The sequence below is a fragment of the Symphalangus syndactylus genome, chromosome 15 (assembly GCF_028878055.3).
Source record: "Symphalangus syndactylus isolate Jambi chromosome 15, NHGRI_mSymSyn1-v2.1_pri, whole genome shotgun sequence".
In the NCBI taxonomy this organism is placed as follows: domain Eukaryota; kingdom Metazoa; phylum Chordata; class Mammalia; order Primates; family Hylobatidae; genus Symphalangus; species Symphalangus syndactylus.
The window spans coordinates 87,745,133-87,769,016 of record NC_072437.2 but is presented as its reverse complement, the minus strand read 5'-3'; the positions used below and the strand labels follow the sequence as shown (position 1 = coordinate 87,769,016).

The following is a 23,884-nucleotide window of genomic DNA, read 5'->3' as shown; positions in this document are numbered from 1 at the left end:
CAGAAGGGCAACCCCACCTCCCACATATATACACTTGTGTTAAAAATTAATAACTGCCGGCCGGGCATGGTGGCTCACGCCTGTAATCCCAGCCCTTTGGGAGGCCAAGGCAGGAGGATCACCTGAGGTCACGAGTTCCAGACCAGCCTGGCCAACGTGGTGAAACCCCATCTCTACTAAAAATACAAAAATTAGCCAGGCATGGTGGTGCATGCCTGTAATCCCAGCTACTTGGGAGGCTGAGGCACGAGAATCACTTGAACCCAGGAGGCGGAGGTTGCAGTGAGCTGAAACCGTGCCATTGCACTTCACCTGGGCAACGAGAGCGAAAGTCCATCTCAAAAAAATAAATAACTGCCTTTGCTGTACTATCACCCTTAAAACAGTCTCATTATTGCTTATGTTAAATCATCACATGATTTACATGCTTCTATATTTCCCTGCTATTAGCCTGTAAGGCTAATAGGCTTGAGCCCAGAGGCTGCCTCATTGAACTCAGGTCATCTGGTGACTAGTATAGTAAATAGAGCTGGTAACCTCATATACATTCAGTAATATGTTAATTCTCTGATTAAAAAATACATTGATATCAGTATTGGTATGGCTACTCAGAAATTATCTTTTGAGTAGAATTCTCCTGGCCTCAATTAGATCAAATTTATAGATCATCAACATCACAGTTTCATTAAAGGATCAGAGGAAAAAAACAAGAAGCCTGAAATGTTACTTGCCAAGTACAATAATGTAGTTTTGTGTCTAAGATAAGTCTTTGTAAGGGCTCTATTTCTCATTGAGCAATGTGCCAGCTGAGGAATAAATTTTACAACACTTCTTTTACCTCCTTGGTAACAAGGACAAGAGAAACCTTGACAATGTATCTGATGTAAATCTTAAGTCTCTTAGCAGACTAAAATGGATTCCCAGAAGTTTTTTCTGAGATGTTGCAAGAAAACACTACGGAGGTCAGGAATTTCAGTTAGTTTTGCTACTAGCTCAAGATACAGGGTGTTTTTTGTTTGTTTGTTTGTTTGTTTGTTTTTGTTTTCTTTTTTGAGACGAGAGTCTCGCTGTCGCCCAGGCTGGAGTGCAGTGGCACGATCTCGGCTCACTGCAGGCTCCGCCCCCCGGGGTTCACGCCATTCTCCTGCCTCAGCCTCCCGAGTAGCTGGGACTACAGGCACCCGCCACCTCGCCAGGCTAATTTTTTGTATTTTTTTTAGTAGAGACGGGGTTTCACTGTGTTAGCCAGGATGGTCTCGATCTCCTGACCTCGTGATCCGCCTGCCTCGGCCTCTCAAAGTGCTGGGATTACAGGCATGAGCCATCGCGCCCGGCCGATACAGGGTTTTTTAAGGTATTAAGTTGTAATACTTTCTAAAAGTATTTAATTGCTGTTTTTTCCATTTCATCATTCATCTTGTTGGCCCTATGGTTTCTCTACAGTTTATTCCTTAAGACAACTTCAAAATCCAAGGCAACCTTGCTTAGGCTGATGAATTCAAATTAGCTTGTATGTTAGAATCCAACAAGAACAGGAGTTAATAACTTCCTCTTTCTACCTCATTAAGAAACTATTTCATTTGTATCTGTCCCACCTGAATTGTAAGGCATGACCCTTTTTCCTAGCATTGCATTTGTGTTTTTCCCAGCATCTGAATTCTACCTGCCCACCCAGACCCATAGTACTCTGCTTCTGGATCTTGCCTACGTAAATTCGTAGCATTCAAATGCTTTGCCCTGAAATCATCTGGCTTTTGGACTACACTGGGAAATCGTCTGGCTTCTGGATGACTTTGTATAGGGACCCAAGTATATTTCCAAATTAGGCCTTCCATGGAGAGAACTCCTTTTTAAAAAAGTAGTTGAGAATTCCTTTTTTTTTTTTTTTTTTTTTAGACAGTCTTGCTCTGTCACTCAGGCTGGAATGCAGTGGCCTGATCTTGGCTCGCTGCAATCTCTGCCTCCCAGGTTCAAACAATTCTCCTACGTCAGCCTCCCGAGTAGCTGGGATTACAGGCACACGCCACCACGCCCAGCTAATTTTTGTACTTTTAGTAGAGACGGGTTTCTCCATTTTGGTCAGGCTGGCCTCGAACTCCTGACCTCGTGATCCACCCGCCTCGGCCTCCCAAAGTGCTGGGATTACAGGCATGAGCCACTGTGCCCAGCCTAGTAGTATAATATTTTATATAAAATTGTGCTGCTTAATTTTCATTTTAGTGTATTCATTTAGAATGTATAATTTTACAATTTGTGGTATCATATATTTTAAGTAAACAGTTTTCTTCCATATATAAAGAAAACAATAAAATGAAAACATCTGACACAGTAGATGATATCTATTTGAATTAATAATGATTTAATCTGACTTATTTAGCATGGCAGTTTTAAAAGATAAATCAGAATTTTAAGAATCCTATTTCCAATAAACAATCTTAAAATCTTAGGGCCTTCTCTGTTTTTCAAAGTATTTACTTTTCATATTCAGTATTTTTGTATTTAGCTTCTCTCAGTTGAAAAGATAAAAGTTCTCATAGAAATGGTAAAGTGAATTTTTTAGATTAATCCTTTTTATAATCTTTCAATTATCTTACTTGCTCTTATGGGGGAAAATGCTTTAACCATAGGCATGTCTAAAGAAATAACTTAGAATTCATTGAAGAATTCACACAAGAATTAAGAATAATATGCAAAAAGTAAAAATATAAATTAGAAGTGAAAATGTTCATTAGATTAATTTGATGATTCTTATGTTGAGAATCCATAAGTTATTTTCTGCATTGCCCTCATTTTTAAAGTCTCAAACAATGGTCAGTTATGTGTGTACAGCTGTTCATTCATCCAACATGTCTCTTTGTTCAGAGGCACTCTCCTCTGTTACTAGTCTCTTCAGTTTCATCGGGATGCATTTTATTAAGATAACAATTGAGCATGTACAAGAAGCTAATTACCTACAGGTTTAGAAGGCCATGAAATGAAACAGAATAAAAGATTATAATGTGTTACAATAAAATTCATATTTGTGATTATGCTAAAGAAGTATTTAGGTAGCTTGGTAACTGCCAGAGAAATGACAGGTAAACAGAAGCATAAACTGTTCCTGTCCCAGAGAAGTTAATTGTGGTCATATTCAAATACTTGAGAATTGGCTCTGCCATTGCTTAGTTGAAAGACCTTAAGTTACTGTCTTTCTCCAAGCCTTTAAATTTTAAATAAGATATTGAACTTGGCTCTATCTTGTCCCAAATTTTTATAATCCTAGAAGAGAGTCAGCCTTCAATATATTCATTTTGGAGATATTTAGTACACTGACATATTACTTAAAATCGCAGATGGGAAAAATTAAATATAATCTCATAGATTTATGTGGAAAATTCAATATCATCTTAGAATTCTGGAAATTGTGTTTAACTTTACCATTATAGAAACTATGTTAGATTTCATTTCTCTTACCCTTTGTCAGATCGACACCTTGACTGTGTGAGACGTGATTAACAAAAAGGAAAACTACCCCCACTGGAAGCTGTTAAAGGAAAGGCAATGTAAATGAAAAAAAAGAAAAAGAATTTCTAAAAGTTTTATCAGACAAAATTTAATTGAATCAATGGGGCAATCTGGAGTTCTGGATGACTCTGTTAATTTAAGTTTATAATCATTTTAATTTTATTTTTTTTATTTACTTATTGTGAGACAGAGTCTCACTCTGTTACCAGGCTGGAATGCAGTGGCGTGACCTCGGCTTACTGCAACCTCCGCCTCCCTGGACCAAGCGATTCTCATGTCTCAGCTTCCTGAGTAGCTGGGATTACATGCGTGCACCACCACACCCAGCTAATTTTTTTTTTTTTTTGAGACGGAGTCTTGCTCTATCGCCCAGGCTGGAGTGCAGTGGCGTGATCTTGGCTGACTGCAAGCTCCGTCTCCCGGGTTCATGCCATTCTTCTGCCTCAGCCTTCCCAGTACCTGGAAGTACAGGCACCCGCCACCACACCTGGCTAATTTTTTGTATTTTCAGTAGAGACGGGGTTTCACCGTGTTAGCCAGGATGGTCTCAATCTCCTGACCTCGTGATCTGCCCGTCTCAGCCTCCCGAAGTGCTGGATTACAGGCGTGAACCACTGCGCCCGGCCCTTTTTTTGTTATTTTTATAGAGACGGGGTTTCACCATGTTGGCCAGGCTGGCCTCAAACTCCTGACCTCAGGTGACCCGCCCGCCTCGGCCCTCCAAAGTGCTGAGATTACAGGCATCAGCCACTGCACCTGGCCTAGTTTTTAAAAATTTTTCATTTAACACCTATAAAGCTTCTGGAGTATAATCACTTTAAACCTTGTTTGAATATTTTCTAAAACATAAAAATGGTAATATTTAAACGTATTTTCTTGCCTTAATAAAGTATATGCTGAATATCATTACATTTTATAAATAAAGACACCTTATTATCAAGTCTTATATAATACAGTAGTGTCTCCCATTTTCCACGTATTTAGTTACACACAGTCAACTGAAGTCTGGAAATATTAAATGGAAAACTCCAGAAATAAACAATGCTTAAGTTTTAAATTGTGTGTCATTCTAAGTAGCATGATGAAATCTTGCACCATCTTGCCTAGGATGGCAGTCATCCCTTTGTCCATTGTATCTATGCTGTAGACACTATCTGCCTGTTAGTTACTTAGTAGCCATCATGGTTATCAGATCCACTGTCCCAGGATCACAGTGCTTGTGTTCAAATAATCCTTATTTAATTCATAATGGTCCCAAACCACAAGAGTAGTGATGCTTGCATTTTGTTAAATTGTTTTATTTTACTATTATTCTTGTTAATCTTACTGTGCCTAATTTACAAATAAAACTTTATCATATATATTTATAGAAAAGCACATAGCATATATATATATAAAGTTTCATACTATCCACAGCTTCTGGCATTCACTAGGGGTCTTGGAAGGTATCTCCTGTGGTTAAGGGTGAACTACTTATTCTGTAATGTAGGTATAGAGGTTTTAAAAATTCTGCTGAATGTGTTTTAAGCCAAGGATGTTTGATGTTTGATTGCAATTTTTCCTAAGATTGACTTTTTTTTTTTTTTTGGAAGTAGAGTGCTAGTGACTAATGCAGGTTAACTAAAGCGTCAACTTGAATAATCTTCATTTCCTTTAAGCAAAATTTCACTTCATTCCAAACTGAACAAAATTAGATTGTATTTATGATTTCACTACACATTTGAAAGATGCACACTCTAAAGGATTCAAATTACAAACCTTTTCCGTTATAACCTAGTGGTTGTTAGCAAGGCTATGTATTTGTAAATGTCTCCTACTGCCAGAAATTGTTTGTTTCAGAGGGGATTGGGTTATCAAGAATGACTGCTGCCTTTGTTCATGGCTGTGTTGTGTATAAGTGATAGAGTTGGACAGTTTTATTCATATGCACATCTACTTTTTAATAGCATGATGATCTGAGGTGATAATTTGAGGCTTCAAGTTCTGAAAAGAAGAATGAATATAGTTTTATTTAATCACAAAGTTATTGTTAAAATACTACTTTTAAATGCCTGAAGCGTTTCCTGCTTGCATTTTTAAAGTGACATTATCTTTATTATTAAGGGCCTACTCTAGGCCCAATACTTCACTATAGTCTATAAAAGATGGTCCCTGTCAGCAAAGAACTGTAACCTATATGAGAATATTATACTAACATACAAGAAACAAGTAGAGAATAATGGAATGTAAACTCTGGCTTGCTAACTTAAGTGTGGTAGAAGCTTGAAGGAAATGTGGACTTAAACTTATCAGAGAAGACTTATAAGAGGATATGAAAGGTGAGCTGGGCTGAAAAAGTGGTTAAGATTGATTATGTGAAATGAAGGAATGATAACTTGCGAGTGCAGAAAACAACATAAACCAAGACATGATGAAGTAGCAAGGAGTAAAGTAGATACAGTATAATGAAGGCGAAGAGTAGATACTAGGGAATTGGTAGGGAAATGAGTATAACCATGTTTGAGATTGTTTTCCTTCCTTTGCATAATGTACCCTCATTTCTAATCAAAGAAAACAAGGGTATTCAGATTGCCTGCAGCCCTTCAAGAGCCATAGTGTGTTGCTTTGAAGAAAACAAAAAACAAAAAACTTGTAAGAAATACTGGAAGGAAACCTAGGCATAAATAAGTTTACCCTAAATAATTGGGAGTCTGTGGCTTTTAACTCAGCCAATCAGGTGAGAAATCTTGAGAGGAAAGAGTTGCCTAGGCAAAATGCTATATCTAGAATATTTTTTGCCTTAAATAAGATTGACTTTACCACTATGGGAGTAATTGCCACTGAATACCGTAATACTGTTGTTAAGCCAAAGAGAAATAATACTTTTCAAACCTCACTCAGATTTTCATCCAAGCCTTAACTCAAGTTATTTACTCCTAGAATGTCCTTTCCCTCATCTTCAATTGTCTAAAACTTATGCTATTTACCCCCTACATGAAGTTTTTCCAGTTCACTTTTCCTCCTCAGCCAAAAATACCATTTCTCTCATTTAAGCTTCTATACCTGACTTAGAACAAATACATGCTGTCTTATGGGAAGGGGCCATCTTATTCTTTATTGTATATTCTGCAAGCCTAGCCTAGTGTCTTAAACATAGTGGGTGTAAAATAAGTGACCACTGATTGCTGAAAATCAGGAGTAATACCTTTATGGTAAAGTGGTAGAAAGGCTGCATACCTGCTAGATAAATACAGAAATATGCAGGTTATTTTCTGATAATTTAGGAGGGCCCTCTACCTTTTACTACTTCACTGATCAGAGTTCTTCTCATTCTGTGTCAGCTATTAACATTCATTCCTCAGGTCTCAGTTACCTTAAAATGTCATTTTTTTTTTCCCAGCAAAACCAGAAAAGTGAGGGTAGGGGTATGAATAATCAGGCCTGTGAAATTTTGTTATCTTTTTGGGGGTCGTTAGTGATCTAACTGATCATTTCTAACCTTTCCAATTAAGTGTGAAATTCTATAAAGTTTAACTTATTTTTTGGCGTTTATTTGTGTATCTCTGAGGAGATAGGAGGTGGTAGTAGAATAAAGAATCCTTACATTTAAAAATACTTTTCAAGAAATGCCATTACCATAATCATAGAAACAAAAGCATTGAGGATCTGCTATAATTCTTTAAGGTAACTCTAAAATTAATGGAATGTTTTTGAATGCCTAAACTTACTGGAGCCACCTTACTGAGTGATATAGGCTTTCTCATAAACTTTCTTGGACAATTTTATAGGAGACCAAATGCCTTTCCTCCTTCTCCCAGCTCTGCCCTTCAAAAAGAAACCAAGTCACACCAAAACTTTCAAAAAAATCTAAGAAGGCCAAGAAAGTTGTGGATCAAATAAGTACCATTTGTTTACTGCTATGACATTTATGTACCCTTATATAGCATTTATATAAAATTTATAGGACATTTCTGTCTGTTTTCCAGAACCCAATGTATAAATTACATTGATTGAAAAGCCTGTTGCTGTTGGTTTTGGTTTGGCTTTGAGGGTGGTTGACATATTTGTTATATCTACCTTTTAACCAAAAGTCAAGAATTCAACCAGCAATTAAATAATAATTCCTGTGGTAAAGCACTTTCCCTTCTATATTGATTTTCTTTATGACCTGTTTTCCAGGTGTAAATTTTGATACCACCATTGCCGCCCTCACCTCAGAAAAGGTGAGAACTGACTAAACTACTGGTACTTAGACCATGTGGAGAAGGAACTGAAAATGGAAACAGAAACACGTCTGTACAGAGCAGAGTGTCAGACAATAGCTCATTTTAGTAGAGGGCAATAAATGCCACATGAGATGATCACCTCAGGAGAAAACTGTAAGTAACTGGGGACTTGCAGGAGAATTGAACAGTTGTTTCTGCTGACTCAGTAAAAATGTCTTCATTTTATAATTTGTGGCGTGCATGCTTGTAAATTAAAATGCATTGAGTTGTCAAGTAATGGACTTGTCTGGTTTGTAGGTAGGAATTTAAGCCAAAATTGAATGCAACATTCCCCCAAAAGTAACCTGGGATCTGTGCCATAAAACCTAAGGCAAAGGTTCCATGAATTTGTATTACTAGGTTAGAACTAGGCTATTGAGCCTTTGCTTAGAAAACCAATTAGAGGATTTTAGTCTTGATATAGCAGGGAATAGGGAGGCATTATAGCCTATTGATTTGTTTGGAATTAAATGTGGCAATACTATATATAGAAATGTCTAAGAAATAAAGTATGGTAGCAAGGAAACTGGGCATGTGACTATTGTAGTAATCTAGGGGTGAAGAAAACCTGAACAGCAATAGTCGCAGGAGAATGGAGGTGAAAGAATAAATTTAAGATATTTCAAAGGAAAAAATTGTTGAATATCATGATGGGTTGGATAAAAGGGAGGTGTAAAAGATTATACATTTTCTGTACTGGAAGACAATGGAGTTATCACTGAAAGAAAAGAGATAGTTAAGAAACTAGTTTAAGGCCGGGTGCGATGGCTTATGCCTGTAATCTTAACACTTTGGGAAGCAGAGGTGGGTGGATCACTTGAGGTCCGGAGTTCGAGCCAGCCTGGCGAACATGGTGAAACCCCACCTCTATTAAAAGTACAAAAATCAGTCAGACGTGGTAGCTCATGCCTGTAATCCCAGCTACTCAGGAGGCTGAGGCAGGAGAATCTCTTGAACCTGGGCAGTGGAGGCTGCAGTGAGCCAAGATCATGCCACTGCACTCCAGCCTGGATGACAGAGTGACTCTGTCAAAAAAAAAAGAAAAGAAACTAGTTTAAGAGGGAGAAAATGTGTTCCATTTCTGCAATGTATTTAAGGTGATATTTAGGCATTAAGCTTGAAATGTCTTCATTTAAGGTGGCTGGATATACAGAACTGGAATTCTATGTAAAAGTCAGGCTGGAGAGGTAACTTTGGCAGTTATATAAGGCTGATAAGGGTAGAAAAGCTGACTGAAGCTCTTTATGAAGGACAGTGGGTCCCTTTCTTTTAGAAAAAATATGAACACACATTTATGTAAATAAACTATATCATTAGGTATGTAATCTTAAACATTTCTAGAATTGAATAAGAACTCTCCCTTTTTTCCTTAGAGTGTCATATCTCAAGCCTGTGCCTGTTAGAAAATCCCTACGCTTATATCAATTATGAAAGTCAATGACTGAAATGTGTTAATACTCTTAAACCTTACCTTCTCTTAATAAAACCAAGATCTTTCCCAGTATTAGGCTAAGGGAATGAAATTGAGAACTTAAAGTCCAAATAATTCAGTCAGTTAAAACTTTGTAAAATTGACATGGCTTTAATTTCTCAAATGGAAAGCAAGTAATTGAATTGGGGGAAGTGTGCTAGTCTCCAGTTTCAAGAAACAGTACAGCACAAAGACCTGGCATTCTAGCCGAAGAGCTGTAATAATAAACAGAAATTTGAAAACCAGGAAGACAAGTTTTCCAAGAGTGCAACTGTGGCATTTCAAAGGAGATTTAACAAGAAATTCCGGAAGATGGCCAAAAATAGGTTTAGATAATTGAGATTCTTTATTTGAATACTTGTTTTTGATGGAGAAACATACTTAAGAGGAAATGAAGGTTCTGTCTAAGGTCTGAAACTTTTTCTCACCCTAAAGCAGGTTTGCTTCTGAAGAAAACTATTAGCAAAAAAAAAAATCAAATAGGAATTCAGTGCTGCTCAGATTGTAGGAGTTTAAAAAGTGACCAATGCAACCATTTTTAGAAAATTAATTGAAAGCAACTATTTTTGTTTTCTAGGAGCAAAACCTTGTTTTCTAGGATTCCTATTTGTAAAGTATCACTGTTTACCCAGTTATTACTTGCCATGAAAAATAGCCTCCCAGCATCAGACAGAAATACAATGTTACTCTACATCTTTGTTTTTTTTATTCTAGTCATAAAACAGATTCTGAAATTGATTTTTAATATGGTCTATTTTAATGATATGTAAGGAAACCTAAAATGTTAATCTGCATTTCAAATTAGCCTTGTAAAACCTCAGTAATATGTCTTCTGGATATATCAGGATCTTTTGGACCATTTTACCTTAATTATTGAACCACTTGATTAATCCAAATTCAGTAAACTTATGACCTCAAATTGGGTTACCCAGAACTAGGAATATTTCTATATTCCATCCTACTTACATCTGATTTACATGCCTGGTCTGCTAACTTCTCCTTTCTTTTCTTGACTCCTAAGTTATGGAGGTAAGTGAAGATTTACTATCAATTATAGTCATGTGACACTCATTTTGAACTTATATTCTCTTAGTTTTTTTAATTGTTAAGCATTCTGGTAGCATTACATTGTTCTTAGCAAATTAAGTATATCCCAGTTTTAACTGGCCTATTTTACTCTGCTTAAACATACAATTTTGTGTAATTTGCAACAAGTTTATATCCCCATATGCATCTATATTTTCATCTCCTTTCCATATGGCATTACCCAAGTAAACCTTTTTTGTCTTTAATGGAGTCTCATTTCTTTGCCAAGGCTGGAGGGCAATGGCGCAATCTCAGCTTACTGCAACCTCTGCCTCCCAGATTCAAGCGATTCTCCTGCCTCAGCCACCCCAATAGCTGAAATTGCAGGTGCCTCCCACCACACCTGGCTAATTTTTGTATTTTTAGTAGAGACGGGGTTTCACCATGTTGGTTAGCTTGGTCTCGAACTCCTGACCTCAAGTGATCCTCCCACCTTGGCCTCCCAAAGTGCTGGGATTACAGGCGCGAGCCACCACACCTGGCCCCAAGTAAACTTCTAATTGAAAATATTCTGGGGTAGTTTCTGTAATCTGTAACTTGAGTCAACTCTTTCAGATTGTATTATTTAAATTATCCTCATCCATCTCTGAATCTACGATAAATCTTGTTTTTCCAGGCATCTATTCACTGAGACTATAGTTTCCAAATGTTTCAGTTCAGCTCACTTGAGCTTGTTAGATGCCCACCACTGTAGGGGAGTATGACATAGACCACTATAGCACAGTCTCAGTCCTCATCTTAAAAGAACTCATGGAACCTTAAACATTGCAGCCAGATTTCCTTGGAGGTCTCTTATTACAAAAAGGGTAGACCAGGTGCAGTGGCACACGCCTGTAATCCCAACACTTTGGGAGGGTGAGGTGGAAGGATTGCTTGAGCCCAGAAGTTTAAGACCAGCCTGGGCAACATAGTAAGACTTCATCTTTACAAAAAAAATTAAAAATTAGCTAGGCATGGTGGCATGCACTTGCAGTCCCAGGTACTCAGGAGGCTGAGGCTAAAGGATAGCTTGGGCTCTGGATTTTGAGGTTACAGTGAGCCATGATAGCACCACTACACTCTAGCTGGGTGACAGGGTGAAATCCTGCTTAAAAAAAAAAAAAAGGGTAAAATAAATCTCTCCTATTTGGCCTCATACTCATGAACCTGAAGAAATTCACATTCTTTCCAGAAGTGTTATGAGATGATGAATAATAATATGAAATGAAACAGTTAATTGGCATGTTTTACCCTACTGATAAAAAGCCATTTGTTGCCGGGCGCGGTGGCTCACGCTTGTAATCCCAGCACTTTGGGAGGCCGAGGCGGGCGGATCACGAGGTCAGGAGATCCAGACCATGGTGAAACCCTGTCTCTACTAAAAATACAAAAAATTAGCCGGGCGTGGTGGCGGGCGCCTGTAGTCCCAGCTACTCGGAGAGGCTGAGGCAGGAGAATGGCGTGAACCCAGGAGGCGGAGCTTGCAGTGAGCCGAGATCGTGCCACTGCACTCCAGCCCGGGCGACAGAGCGAGACTCCGTCTCAAAAAAAAAAAAAAAAAAAAAAAAAAAAAGCCATTTGTTTAATAAAAAGCCATTTGCTTTAATGATTTCTGGATTTTGAGGTGTTGGTGTGAAATCTGAAGGTACAGAAGACTACCTACCTAAAAGCCTTGGGTGGTTAGACAAGTCTTAAACACATTTTAGTTTTGGGAGCAAGGTCCTATTTATTTTGCTACATGTTCTGTTTTTATTCTGTGCCATGCTTAATATCATTTTCCATTTTCACTCATGTAAGATTTTAGCTTTTTATCCATGAAAATATTTTTGTGATTGGATCTCATAGTTTAGTTAAATATTAAGGTATTTTCGATGATGAGGTGTTTTGATAAAATTTGTATTTTTCATTTATAATAGGCCCAACAGAAATCCTTTTTTTTTTTTTTTTTTTTTTTTTTTGAGACAGAGTCCCACTCTGTCACCTAGGCTGGAGTGCAATGGCATGATCTCGGCGGAGGCTGCAACCTCCGCCTTCCAGGCTCAAGCAATTCTCCTGCCTCAGCCTTCCGAGTAACTGGGGACTACAGGCACGTGCCACCATGCCCAGCCAATTTTTGTAATTTTTGGTGGAGACAGGGTTTCACCATGTCAGCCAAGCTGGTCTCCTGACCTCAAGTGATCCACCCACCTCAGCCTCCCAGAGTGCTGGGATTACAGACGTGAGCCACCTCGTCCAGCCAGAAATCCTACTAAATCTTGAGGTATAGTTCTACAGCAAAGCCGGTAATTGTGATTTTTGGGTTTTTTTGTTGTTGATATTGTTTTTAAATCATAGAGAGATGGAGGTCTCACTCTGTTGCTCAGGCTGATCTCGAACTCCTGAGCTCAAGGATCCTTCCGCCTTGACCTCTCAAAATGCTGGGATTGGCCGGGCGCGGTGGCTCACGCCTGTAATCCCAGCACTTTGGGAGGCCGAGGCGGGCAGATCACGAGGTCAGGAGATCGAGACCACGGTGAAACCCCGTCTCTACTAAAAATACAAAAAAATTAGCCGGGCGTGGTGGCGGGCGCCTGTAGTCCCAGCTGCTCGGAGAGGCTGAGGCAGGAGAATGGCGTGAACCCGGGAGGCAGAGCTTGCAGTGAGCTGAGATTGCGCCACTGCACTCCAGCCTGGGCGACAGAGCGAGACTCCATCTCAAAAAAAAAAAAATGCTGGGATTATAACCACTAAGCCCAGCCCAGTACTTATGTTTTTTACTAGGTCATTGATATTCCAGAAATCTAAGTATTTTTAGTAATTTTAAAATGTCCTATCTTTATTTCTGAGCATTTGTTTAAAAATGCTAAGTCTGATGCCACATTGCTGTCTCCCATGGATCCTTTGGTTCCAGGAAGGTAATACAATTTCATAAATTTATTTTTGAAAATGTCCTCACAGTAGCTTCTGCATTGCTAAACTTGCCATTACAGCCAACTTCCCTAGCACAGAGGAAAAATAGCAGTAGAATGTAAGAGATTGAGTGCTCTTAGCAAATCTTTTATTACCCCAGCGTAGTCTCTAGTAGTGTAATTCTCTACTGATGTGAACATTTCTATTACTTATGATAGAGAATCAGTACAAAAGTTTATAAAGCAAAGCTGAAGTTTGTCACTTGTATATGGTATAAAGGACAAATTAGAAACAGATTATGATTTCCTAAACCATGTATTTCTCAAGCTGCTTTCTTGTGACCATTTTATACTACTTCAGGCTCCTGATTTCAAATACGTTTTTAAAGCACCTAAATAGGCCAGGCACAGTGGCTCACACCTGTCATCCCAGCACTTTGGGAGACTGAGGCGGGCGGATCACCTGAGGTCAGGAGTTCTACGCCAGCCTAGACAACATGGTGAAACACCATCTCTACCAAAAATACAAAAAATTAGGTGGGCGTGTAGTCCCAGCTACTCAGGAGGCTGAGATGGGAGGATCGCTTGAGCCTGGGAGATGGAGGTTGCAATGAGCTGAAATCGCACCACTGCACTCCAATCTGGGTAACAGAGTGAGACCCTGTCTCAAAAAAAAAAAAAAAGCAGCCTAAATTAATCTTGACTTTACCATACCCTAAGAACTCTTTGTAATTACAACTTGCATATTAAATCCAAGAGTAAAATTAAGCATTAGAGCTCTTTTTCAGAAAAGATTTGTAGGGAGAACTTCTAATCACTTATAAGGTAAATTATTGAGGTTCAAGAATCATAAGCTAAAATCTTGGTGCCTTGGCTAGGCATGGTGGCTCACACCTGTAATCCCAGTGCTCTGGGAGGCCAAAGTGGGAAAGTCACTTAAGGCCAAGAGTTGGAGACCAGCCTGGACAACATGTGAGACCTTGTCTCTATAAAAAGTAAAAAACAATTACCCTGGCATGGTGGTATGCGCCTGTAGTCCCAGCTACTTGGGAGGCTGAGGTGGGAGGATCACTTGAGCCCAAGAGTTTGAGGCTGCATGAGTTATGAATACACCAGAATTCACTACAGCTTCCAACTCCTGCACTCCAGCCTGGTGACACAGTATTATATAAAGAGTATTAAATAAATAAGTAAAATATTTGGTGCCTTGTCAGAAATGAAACTGTGATTGATAAAAACATGCTGGGGCCAGGCACGGTGGCTCACGCCTGTAATCTCAGCACTTTGGGAGGCCAAGGTGGGCGGATCACGAGGTCAAGAGATTGAGACCATCCTGGCCAACATGATGAAACCCCATCTCTACTAAAAATACAAAACTTAGCCGGGCGTGGTTTCGCATGCCTGTAATCCCAGCTACTCGGGAGGCTGAGGTAGGAGAATCACTTGTACCCGGGAGGTGGGGGTTGCACTGAGCTGAGATCGCACCTTTGCACTCCAGCTTGGGCGACAAGAGTGAAACTCTGTCTAAATAAATAAATAAATAAAATACTGAAACGTAAGTGGGAGGTCCAACTATTTATTTATTTACATATAATATTTCTACATATTTATGGGGTACATGTGGCATTTTTTGCATGCATAGAATGTGTAATGATCAAGTCAGGGTACTTAGGGTATCCATCAGTTTAATCAATTTTTTTTTTTTTAGACAGTCTTCCTCTGTCACCCAAGCTAGTGTGCAGTGGCGCAATCTCAGCTCATAGCATTCATGAAGAAGAGAAAGGAAAAGATGTATTGAAGGTAGAACATATACCAAAGCACCAAGTACATGGAGTTGTCTAGAGAGCAGCAAGCATTACGGCTTAAGCACAATTGGCGCCTGGTTGCCCAGAGATGGTATGGCAGCAGATGAAGCCAAGAGTTAGGCTGAGTATAGATTTGGCTAACATGTATGCCCTAAATATGTAATGAAACAAGAAAAATGGCAATTTCTCTTTAAAAGAGAATAGACAACTTCATTTCTTTATCTGAGATTGCTCTGGTATGATGATAGTCTCTGGTTTTGGTGTTTCATTCATGATGAGCACTTCAGGGCTTTTTATCCTTTCAAAGCTATAACATTCAGTTTTGTCTTCAGAGGATACTGTTCTAGTGCTGACCAAATGAAAGCCTTTCTTTAATAAAGTGTCAGTAAGCTGAGGACATTTGTTCCGTGGGCCAATTTTCAGTTATCAAGTTTTATAGAAACATACCTAGGACACACAAAAAGAAGCTTAATTATAAAGCATCCCTTTAATAACTAGCAAAACTATACACATAAATTTGACTTACAAAGGCATCATACCTTCTCAAGACAGATTTTTTTTTTGAAATTTCATTTACAAATCCAAATCAGTAATTTTTTTTTTTTTTTTTTTTTTTTGAGACGGAGTCTTACTCTATCACCCAGGCTGGTGTGTAGTGGTGTGATCTTGGCTCACAGCAACCTCCGCCTCCCAGGTTGAGGCGATTCTTCTGCCTCAGCCTCCTAAGCAGGTGGGATTACAGGCGCACACCACCATGCCCAGCTAATTTTTGTATTTTTAGTAGAGATTAAGTTTCACCATGTTGGCCAGGCTGGTCTCAAACTCCTGACCTCAAGGGATCCACCCATCTCGGCCTCCCAAAGTGCTGGGATTACATCCATGAGCCACCACGCTAGGCTGCCAAATCAGTAATCAGGTGCTGAAAATCGAGACCTTGCTGTGATTTTGAAAGTCATTTCAATTCCATATTTAGAAGTAAACCAACACTCATCAATTTGAGAGATCACTTTCTAAAGAAAACATTTGATCAAACAATTGTCTTAATTCTTTATATAACTAATTCCAATTTTGTTTTGAATTTGCTACTTTGTTTAATTAGTTGATTGAATCAAATATTTTAATAAATGCTGTGTACTTACAATTTCCCCTCCAGATCTACTCTTATCAGTTATTAGCACTGACATTATGGATTTTCCTTTGTGACTTACTCCTATCAAATTTACCTTTAAGTGAAATTTTGCAGATATGAAATGTCAAGATTTTATTGTCACTTTTTACGCAATAACTCTCCATTGTCAAAGAGCACAACTTGGGGTCAAAAGCCTCTGGAGTAGAAAGAGCAAAATCTTCTATTCACTAAGGTGCTCCACAGAACAAATGCAGTACACAGAACCAATTCAAGAAAAATGCACATGAGGAGGCGGAGCTTGCAGTGAGCCAAGATGGCGCCACTGCACTCCAGCCTGGGTGACAGAGCGAGACTCCGTCTCAAAAAAAGAAAAAAATGCACATGAACTTTTCAGATTAGCTGTCTGTTGGCTTTAATAATGTCAGCATAGGCTGGGCGTAGTGCCTCACGCCTGTAATCCCAGCATTTTGGGAAGCCGAGGCTGGTGGATCACCTGAGGTTGGGAGTTTGAGACCAGCCTGACCAACATGGTGAAACTCTGTCTCTACTAAAAATACAAAAATTAGCTAGGGGTGGTGGTGCATGCCTGTAATCCCAGCTACTCGAGAGGCTGAGGCAGGAGAATCACTTGAACCCCAGAGGCGGAGGTTGTGGTGAGCCGAGATCACGCCATTGCACACCAGCCTGGGCAACAAGAGTGAAACTCCATCTCAATAATAATAATAATAATGTCAGCATAACACATCTGCATGGATACAGCTTTATGACTCCTTCCTTATCTGCCATCAAAAATATTTTCATAAAACTCTTTGTGTCCTCCCACCATTAGTTTATGAGATGTGAAGAAAAAGCTAACTTAGATTAGTTCAGGCAGAAACCTAAACTATCTGTAGTTTTAAGGGATAAAATGATGCTTGGGGACATCCCTAACCTTCTTCTAATGATCATGCTTGAAGTAGAGTGGTTTTTGTAGTTCACATTTAGAAACTCATTCTAAGCAAAGAAACCAATAGTAAAATCTAAGCATTACCAAACTATAAAGCACATCTCAAAAAATGTTTATTATGTTTGATACAACAGATTCTCAATATTAGCAAATCATTCCACTTACCCCCAAGCCCCAGATCTTGACTGTACAGTCTAAAAACATTTGTCAAAGAGAAAAAATGTTACAGAACATCTCATAAAAGAATTAAGATACAAATAGTATATACAGATAGTAGATTGTAACAAAGTGGAATGTACTTGCAAGAAATCACCTAGCTAAAATACTTGATTCCCTATGAGGACAAACTGAAAAATAAAATATTTCAAGCACACAAAGAAAGGACAGAATAGGGGAAACCAATGGGAAATAGAAAGTCTAAACTTATTTTTAAAATTTAAAAGCAACTACACTTTTCCATTTGAGCCAGTTCAAAAAGGAGAAGTCAAATAAAGACTCTAGAATCCTGTGACCAACTATAACTTGAGCTTGATAACATGAATGGCATCTGAAAGATGCAAGCCAAGTATTTCTAGTACTATGACCTTGAGAGATAATAACTGAGCAACCTGCTAGGTTAACCTTGAAGGGTAAATCATATTGATAGAACAAACTGAATAAGGTGAATGATACACCAGACAATTAGGCACCAATTAGGCTCACTTCTCTATTTTCCAAACCTACCAAAAATATCTGAATAGACAGATTCAGACCAGGGAGCGAGCAAAAAATAAAAATGATTGCTAATTAGGCAATTATATACTAAAAGTGGGCCTTTTAAGGCCAGAGTTTTCATCCCAATCACCAGAGATCCCCATAATGTCACTGTATTCAGATTGGCTATCTCTACTTTTAAATTGGCACTGTCTAAAAATTCACAAACATTTATGGAATGGAAAAAATTTTGAGCTTCAAACAATTGAATACCATTTGGTGATGCAAGAAAATGCTAATTTTAAAAACAGCTTCTGATTTTGGAATTAAGGAAGTCTAAATATAATGTTTTCTCACTTTAAAATGGAAAAAACTTTTGTGCTGTTTCTAAAACACAAACACAACATAAAAAGGGAAAACCATTTGGCACTGTGTACACACAGGAACATCCCAGTTTTAGTTTTTAATCATGTTTTTCAAGGTAACAATTACTTTCTCCAAATGCATGGTTTTTAAAGAGTATTTCGTATTTCCAGGACATCTTCTTTTGACCTACTGTGTTTCTTCTTAAAAATCAATGACAGTTTTTTCTCTAGGTTTCTGACTTTTTGAAGCATGATCCCCAAAGAGGTCATAATCACTCAAATTTTAAAAACCAAAAAAATTTTCATTTTTGTTAAAGTATCCCATCAATGAAAATAAAGTTGTACAGAGGTTTGAGATAAAGATAAGGTATTAGATTTTCTTCACAATCAGCCTACTAGCTTGACTGGCTCTCTTTTCTCAAAATGACATTTCAACCTCTTTGGAAGGACAGGAAGTTATAAAATGTAAACACTTAAGAATTGTCATACTCGGTTATACTACCTAGTGTCCTCCAGTTGGTAAGCAAAACCAAGGAGTGTGTCATTAAGAGAGAGAGACACTGTTATCCTTCCTGTTGGCTACTGCTGAAGTTAAGAAAATATCTTAAAATACGCCTACGTTTACCACAAAAAAAAAAGTATATTTTAAATGATACCAATAAAGAACACATGCAGGCTTTTCTTTTCCTCCTAAAAATTAAAGCCAGCTTTCACAGTTGGTAAAATAATGGTAGGACAGCATTAAGACATTTTACGGGGGGAAAAAATGTTTGTGACAGCAGAGTGGAAATCAGCGTTAGGATCCAGCCAAGAACAACAGAGGGAGTAAGTGAAGAATTGACTCAGGAGCAACTATCCTTAACATACTGACAGCCTATCCCAATATTTTGAGTTGTTTAAGAGCCAAGGCTGTAACAGGATACCAAATTTGCCATGAGATATATCTGTCTGTAAGGGTGTTTAAAAATAAAGTCAGCTGAAGGAAAAACAGTAGTTGAATCATAAGAACTGAAAGAACAAATTATATAGTGTGTAAGGAACTCAAGAGAAACCAGTGAGCGAGACTTGACTTTATGTGAACCACTGAAAGAATCTCTTAAAAATAAGGCAATTCTGTCTTCAGGAAAAAAAAAAAAAAAAAAAAAAAAAAATGTAATTCTTTTCTAAGTCAAATTCATTAGCAATGGAACATAATATATAAAATTATTTTCTCCCATGATTTGAATGTCCATAGTCTCAGTTTTTTCTGGGCAGTCTTCATTTATTCCTTTTGTCCCACCTAATAATAGCCCCTTTCACTCTAAAAAGTATCCCAGTTTGGAAAATAATTATTTGGTCATTCTACCCAACTCCACTGATTACTCCAAAACATTATTTTGAAGAATCATCTTTTCCAGGAGAAGTTACAGGCCTGAGGAACTTCAAGTTTTTAGAGAAAACATCACAAACTGGTATACAAGAGAAATACTGCAAAGTACAAAATACCTGACTCCAGTTTGGTTATCAGTAGTGCTGTCAGAACCACACTGGAAAACCAGGTCATGGTAAGAAGGTCTTTGTGGAGGCAGTGGAAGTAAGGTCATCTGAGGAGGGAAAGAGTTACTATTCCAGGTCGGCGCTGAAGGTTGTTCTGTAAACACTGTAATCCTCCCAGTTAACATCTCAATTGTTTTGCTGCAAGAGCCAAACACCCTGAAAAAAGCTTGAGTGTTCCCGCTTAGGAAATGCACTTCCACAAGAGCAGGTCTTGGCTGTAGCAGGTATGGGTTTAAGAGATCAACTAGAGAACGAAGTTCATAGAAAAGAGCCTCTCTCTGAAGCCTAAGATAGTCTGAAAAGTCAGTGGGTAATAAAAGCTGGTGAGTTCTCAAAAAATCTAAGATGAAACTAAATAAATCACCATCTCTGTCTACAAAAATCTGGTCACCAACCATCTTGAATTCTTGGTCTCTGCCATCTAACATGCATGCCAACCGAGAAGCAGGAAACTGCTTTATCATAGAAAACCTTGTCGTGAATATCTTCCCTCCCAAATTCAAAGTGACCAGTTCCGGACTACTCATTCTTCCTTCACTTCAAACTAGAGGCTACTACCATCAGCCACACTTAGGAAATCAACCTATAACCATAAATGTTGCTAGTTATACATGATTATACAACGGAGGGGAGGGAAGAATAACAAAAACCAGACTTAGATTCCCAGGAAACTAAGGTAAATAGCGTATCCATGGCTGTGTTTGCAAATTCGAGTTGCCTGGGAACTTGCAGTATACAAAATGAAAAAGCAACAGATGAGGAACTAAGTAGTTTAAGGAAAACTGCCAATATATCTGAAGATAGACATCAAATAGATCCCTTTCCTGTCTTACATTTAAAAAATTATCCATGAAAACCTAGTAAAACTATATATATATACACATATATAATTTTTTAATTACTGGGAGGGGAAAAGCATTCTCCCTCCCCATACCTGTCTACCACACAGAGGCTAGACTTAAACGTTTTTCTTAATTCCTTATGATCTCCTTAGCAATTTAGTGGCTAAATCATGAATTACATGTCAGGAACGAGATAGCCATTACCTCGCCTGGCAAGCTCAATTTGACTATTCTCATAGCTAGAAGGAAATCATTTCTTCTGTGCTTTAGTTGCCGCCTTTTATCCTGTCCCCATTTTCATTACCTCCTCTCAACCAAATTAGAGGACGACTGAGGTAAAGATCTCTTATTTTCAGAAAGTCTATTCCACTTAATGGGCTTTCAAGGAATATCTTACTCTATGACAGAAATAAGGCAGACTAGAAAGCAGTTATAAGGTTACTTGTTATATGAATTCTAAGCAAGGTGAGTTTTTTTATTCCATGAGAGGGTATCTTTATCTCATGTGAGCAGACAACAGCATTAGTGTTCAGCTGATTACTTTGTACTTTGTAATAGCTGACAGACTGTTTTATCTGTTGTCAAATTAGTCTTAACTACACTGAACATTCTTTCTGTAAGCAAGTGGATTGGTTTGGTTGTACACTTGCCATCTTTGGAACAAAATAACACATAGCTGCCAGAATAAAGGTAGTCTTCCCATTTCCTGCTCTTGCCATGTGTTCTATATATACATATATATATGTATATATATATATGTGTGTGTGTGTTTGTGTGTATATGTATATATATATATTTTTTTTTTTTTTGGTCGAGACTGGGTCTCGCTATGTTTATGAAGCTGGTTTCGAACTGGAACTTCTAGCCTCAAATAATCTTCCCACATCACTGTCCCAGAATGCTGAGATTATAGACATGAGCCACCATGCCCAGCCACCTGATCCTTTTTTTTTTAACCTATCTATGCTTTTGCTTGCATAGCCACTTAACATTTCTAGTTGATCTTTGGTGAAAACTACAAAAACAAAGGAGAAAAGGGCAGATTGAAAGCTCCACTCTCCTAAAAATGTAAACTTATAACAAGAAAATGCCAGGTTTTGTATGTACCATTCACATTTTGGTGATAATTAACTCTCTGTAGAAAATTTTGGAAATCTAATTAATTAGTACCTTCAATACCCCCAGTTGTCTCCTGCACACGTGTGTGTGTGTGTGTGTGTGTGTGTGTGTGTGAAACTTCTACAATATCTTTCCTTTTTTAGAGCATGTTCACCGTCAAAAAGGTGCTTTAAGAGTAGTCTTTGGCCGGGCACGGTGGCTCACACCTGTAATCCCAGCACTTTGGGAGGCCGGGGCAGGCGGATCACGAGGTCAGGAGATCAAGACCATCTTGGCTAACAGGATGGTCTTGAGAGACAGTGAAACCCTGTCTCAACTAAAAATACAAAAAATTAGTTGGGCGTGGTGGCACACACCTGTAATCCCAGCTACTCAGGAGGCTAAGGCAGGAGAATCACTTGAACCTGGGAGGTGGAGGCTGCAGTGAGCCAAGACTGCACCACTGCACTCCAGCCTGGGCGACAGGGCAAGACTCCATCTCAAAAAAAAAAAAGTGGTCTTTACTGCATGATTGATGAACAATCACTACTATACTACCTATACTTCCATCAATACAATACTAGAACATACGATCTCTCACCTATTTTTATCACAGCATAAATACAACCAACATTTGGGGTGGATGCTTACTTCAAAAGCACTCTTTAAACAAAAAAAGGTTCAGGCCTATACTACTAAATTTCACTTTTATCTTTATGCTACCTAATTTGAACATGTATAGATTATTTTTGGAAGGAATACTTTTGGAGGAAAATATGTGACTAGAATCGTCGACCAAATCTGAATTACCACTCTCTATTCTCTAACAATTTCTAACAAAAGAGAACTGCATACTTGAAACAGATTTTATAATAGTTTATATTTGCACACAAATTCTGCCACATTGTTCAGTACCACCAAAGTAAAATTCTTGAATCTTTCATTGAAAATGAAAAACCCATCTGTCACCTGTTCCCAGTAAAAAACTGATTGTTCTATAAAATCGGCTGATTTAGTCAGATAGGAACTGATGTTTGAAAGACAGTCTTTCCAAGTTACCAGGTCATCAAATAATGACCATTCTAGGAACATGGTAGGACCAAAGACAATGACAAGGCCAAGCAGAAGGACTAGCAAAAATAACTTATAAAAGCTCCAGGGAATCTTGCTAATGAATGTGCCAGTGTCTTGAGGCAAAGAAAGTTTATCCACATCGACTAGTTTTATGTCTTCCCACTGACTGGTATCAAAGTTCTTCATTAAAGGGCTTGCAGGCAAATTAGAGGGAGGTAAAGGAGTTTCCTTGATTACTTTGATTTTCTCCCTAAACTCCTGCATCTGCTGCAGAAATACAATGGGTTCTGACACATCTTTGAAAGCCTCAGCAATGTTAAAGGCCATCCGTTGCTCCTGCAAGATGGTGTTGAGTTTGTTGATCTCTGGGTCATATGCTTGCATAACAGCAAGTTTCATGGTCTCAAAGTCAGACAGAATTTCATTCTTCTTTTGATCCAGTGTGTATTGTAACTTCTCAAAAAATTCCTTCACTTTATCTGAATCTTTAGTCAGTAACTGTAGGGATTTCCTCTTACTAGTTTCCAAGGTATCCAAGCGAGAAAGAGCATCTCCCCGACGCCAGGTCTCAAAGCTCTGGAAGAGGGACTCAAAGGCATCCCTTTCCTGAGCATAGGCATCTTCAATAGAACAGAAGACATGTTTGGTGTGCTCTCCACGAGTAGCACAGATCCCACAAATCAGCTGCATATCAGTCAGGCAGAAAATGTTGAGAGGCTGCCCCAAGTGTCCTTTGCATACTGGCATTTTGGGAGAGATCTTGATCTTGTTATACTTTTCCACAATACCCTTCAGGGAGTAATTAACCTGCAGGCTATTAATTCCAGTAGCTGAAGTTTCCTTACGGCATGTAGGACACTTGAATGGAGCTGGTCTCCACAAGGAATTCCGCACACTCCCTTCTAAGATACCTTCTAAGCATTTTTTGCAGAAGTTGTGGGAGCAAGGCAAAACCCGTGGATCATCAAACAGACTACAGCAAATAGGGCACGTGAGATCTTCTTCAAGCAGCTCCATCACATCCTACCAGAAAAAAAAAAAATTATTTTACTCCAATAATCGTCACCACTAGGACTATGTAATAATTAGAAGAAACTGTCTCCACATTAAAATGATTTTTCACTGAAATAACCAGCCAAACAAAGAAGTGAGAAATTTGGTAAGGGAATGCACACCAAAGCAAATTTAATCCGCTGAGACTAAAACATGCTCCTTTAACAGTAG

General features: G+C 38.5%; 2 protein-coding genes across 11 annotated transcripts in view; both read right to left on the bottom strand.

Moving 5' to 3' along the window:
* Positions 1-9,330: 9,330 nt before the first annotated feature.
* On the bottom strand, positions 9,331-20,226 carry KCNRG (potassium channel regulator). Its single transcript, XM_063618512.1, has 5 exons — positions 19,596-20,226; positions 16,693-16,790; positions 16,201-16,302; positions 10,182-10,235; positions 9,331-9,434 (listed from the first exon to the last, which is right to left on the bottom strand). Exons 1-5 carry the CDS (start codon positions 20,171-20,173, stop codon positions 9,331-9,333), a joined length of 936 nt encoding a protein of 311 aa, XP_063474582.1. The 5' UTR covers positions 20,174-20,226.
* Positions 17,142-23,884, bottom strand: part of TRIM13 (tripartite motif containing 13) — a 21,568-nt gene continuing 14,825 nt past the window's right edge. For all 10 annotated transcript variants that reach the window (XM_055244689.2, XM_055244692.2, XM_055244688.2 and 7 more), the window contains one exon: positions 17,142-23,683. In XM_055244689.2, the coding sequence (XP_055100664.1) occupies positions 22,454-23,683 (1,230 nt within the window). In that variant the 3' untranslated portion in view covers positions 17,142-22,453. The remainder of the gene's footprint in view (positions 23,684-23,884) is intronic.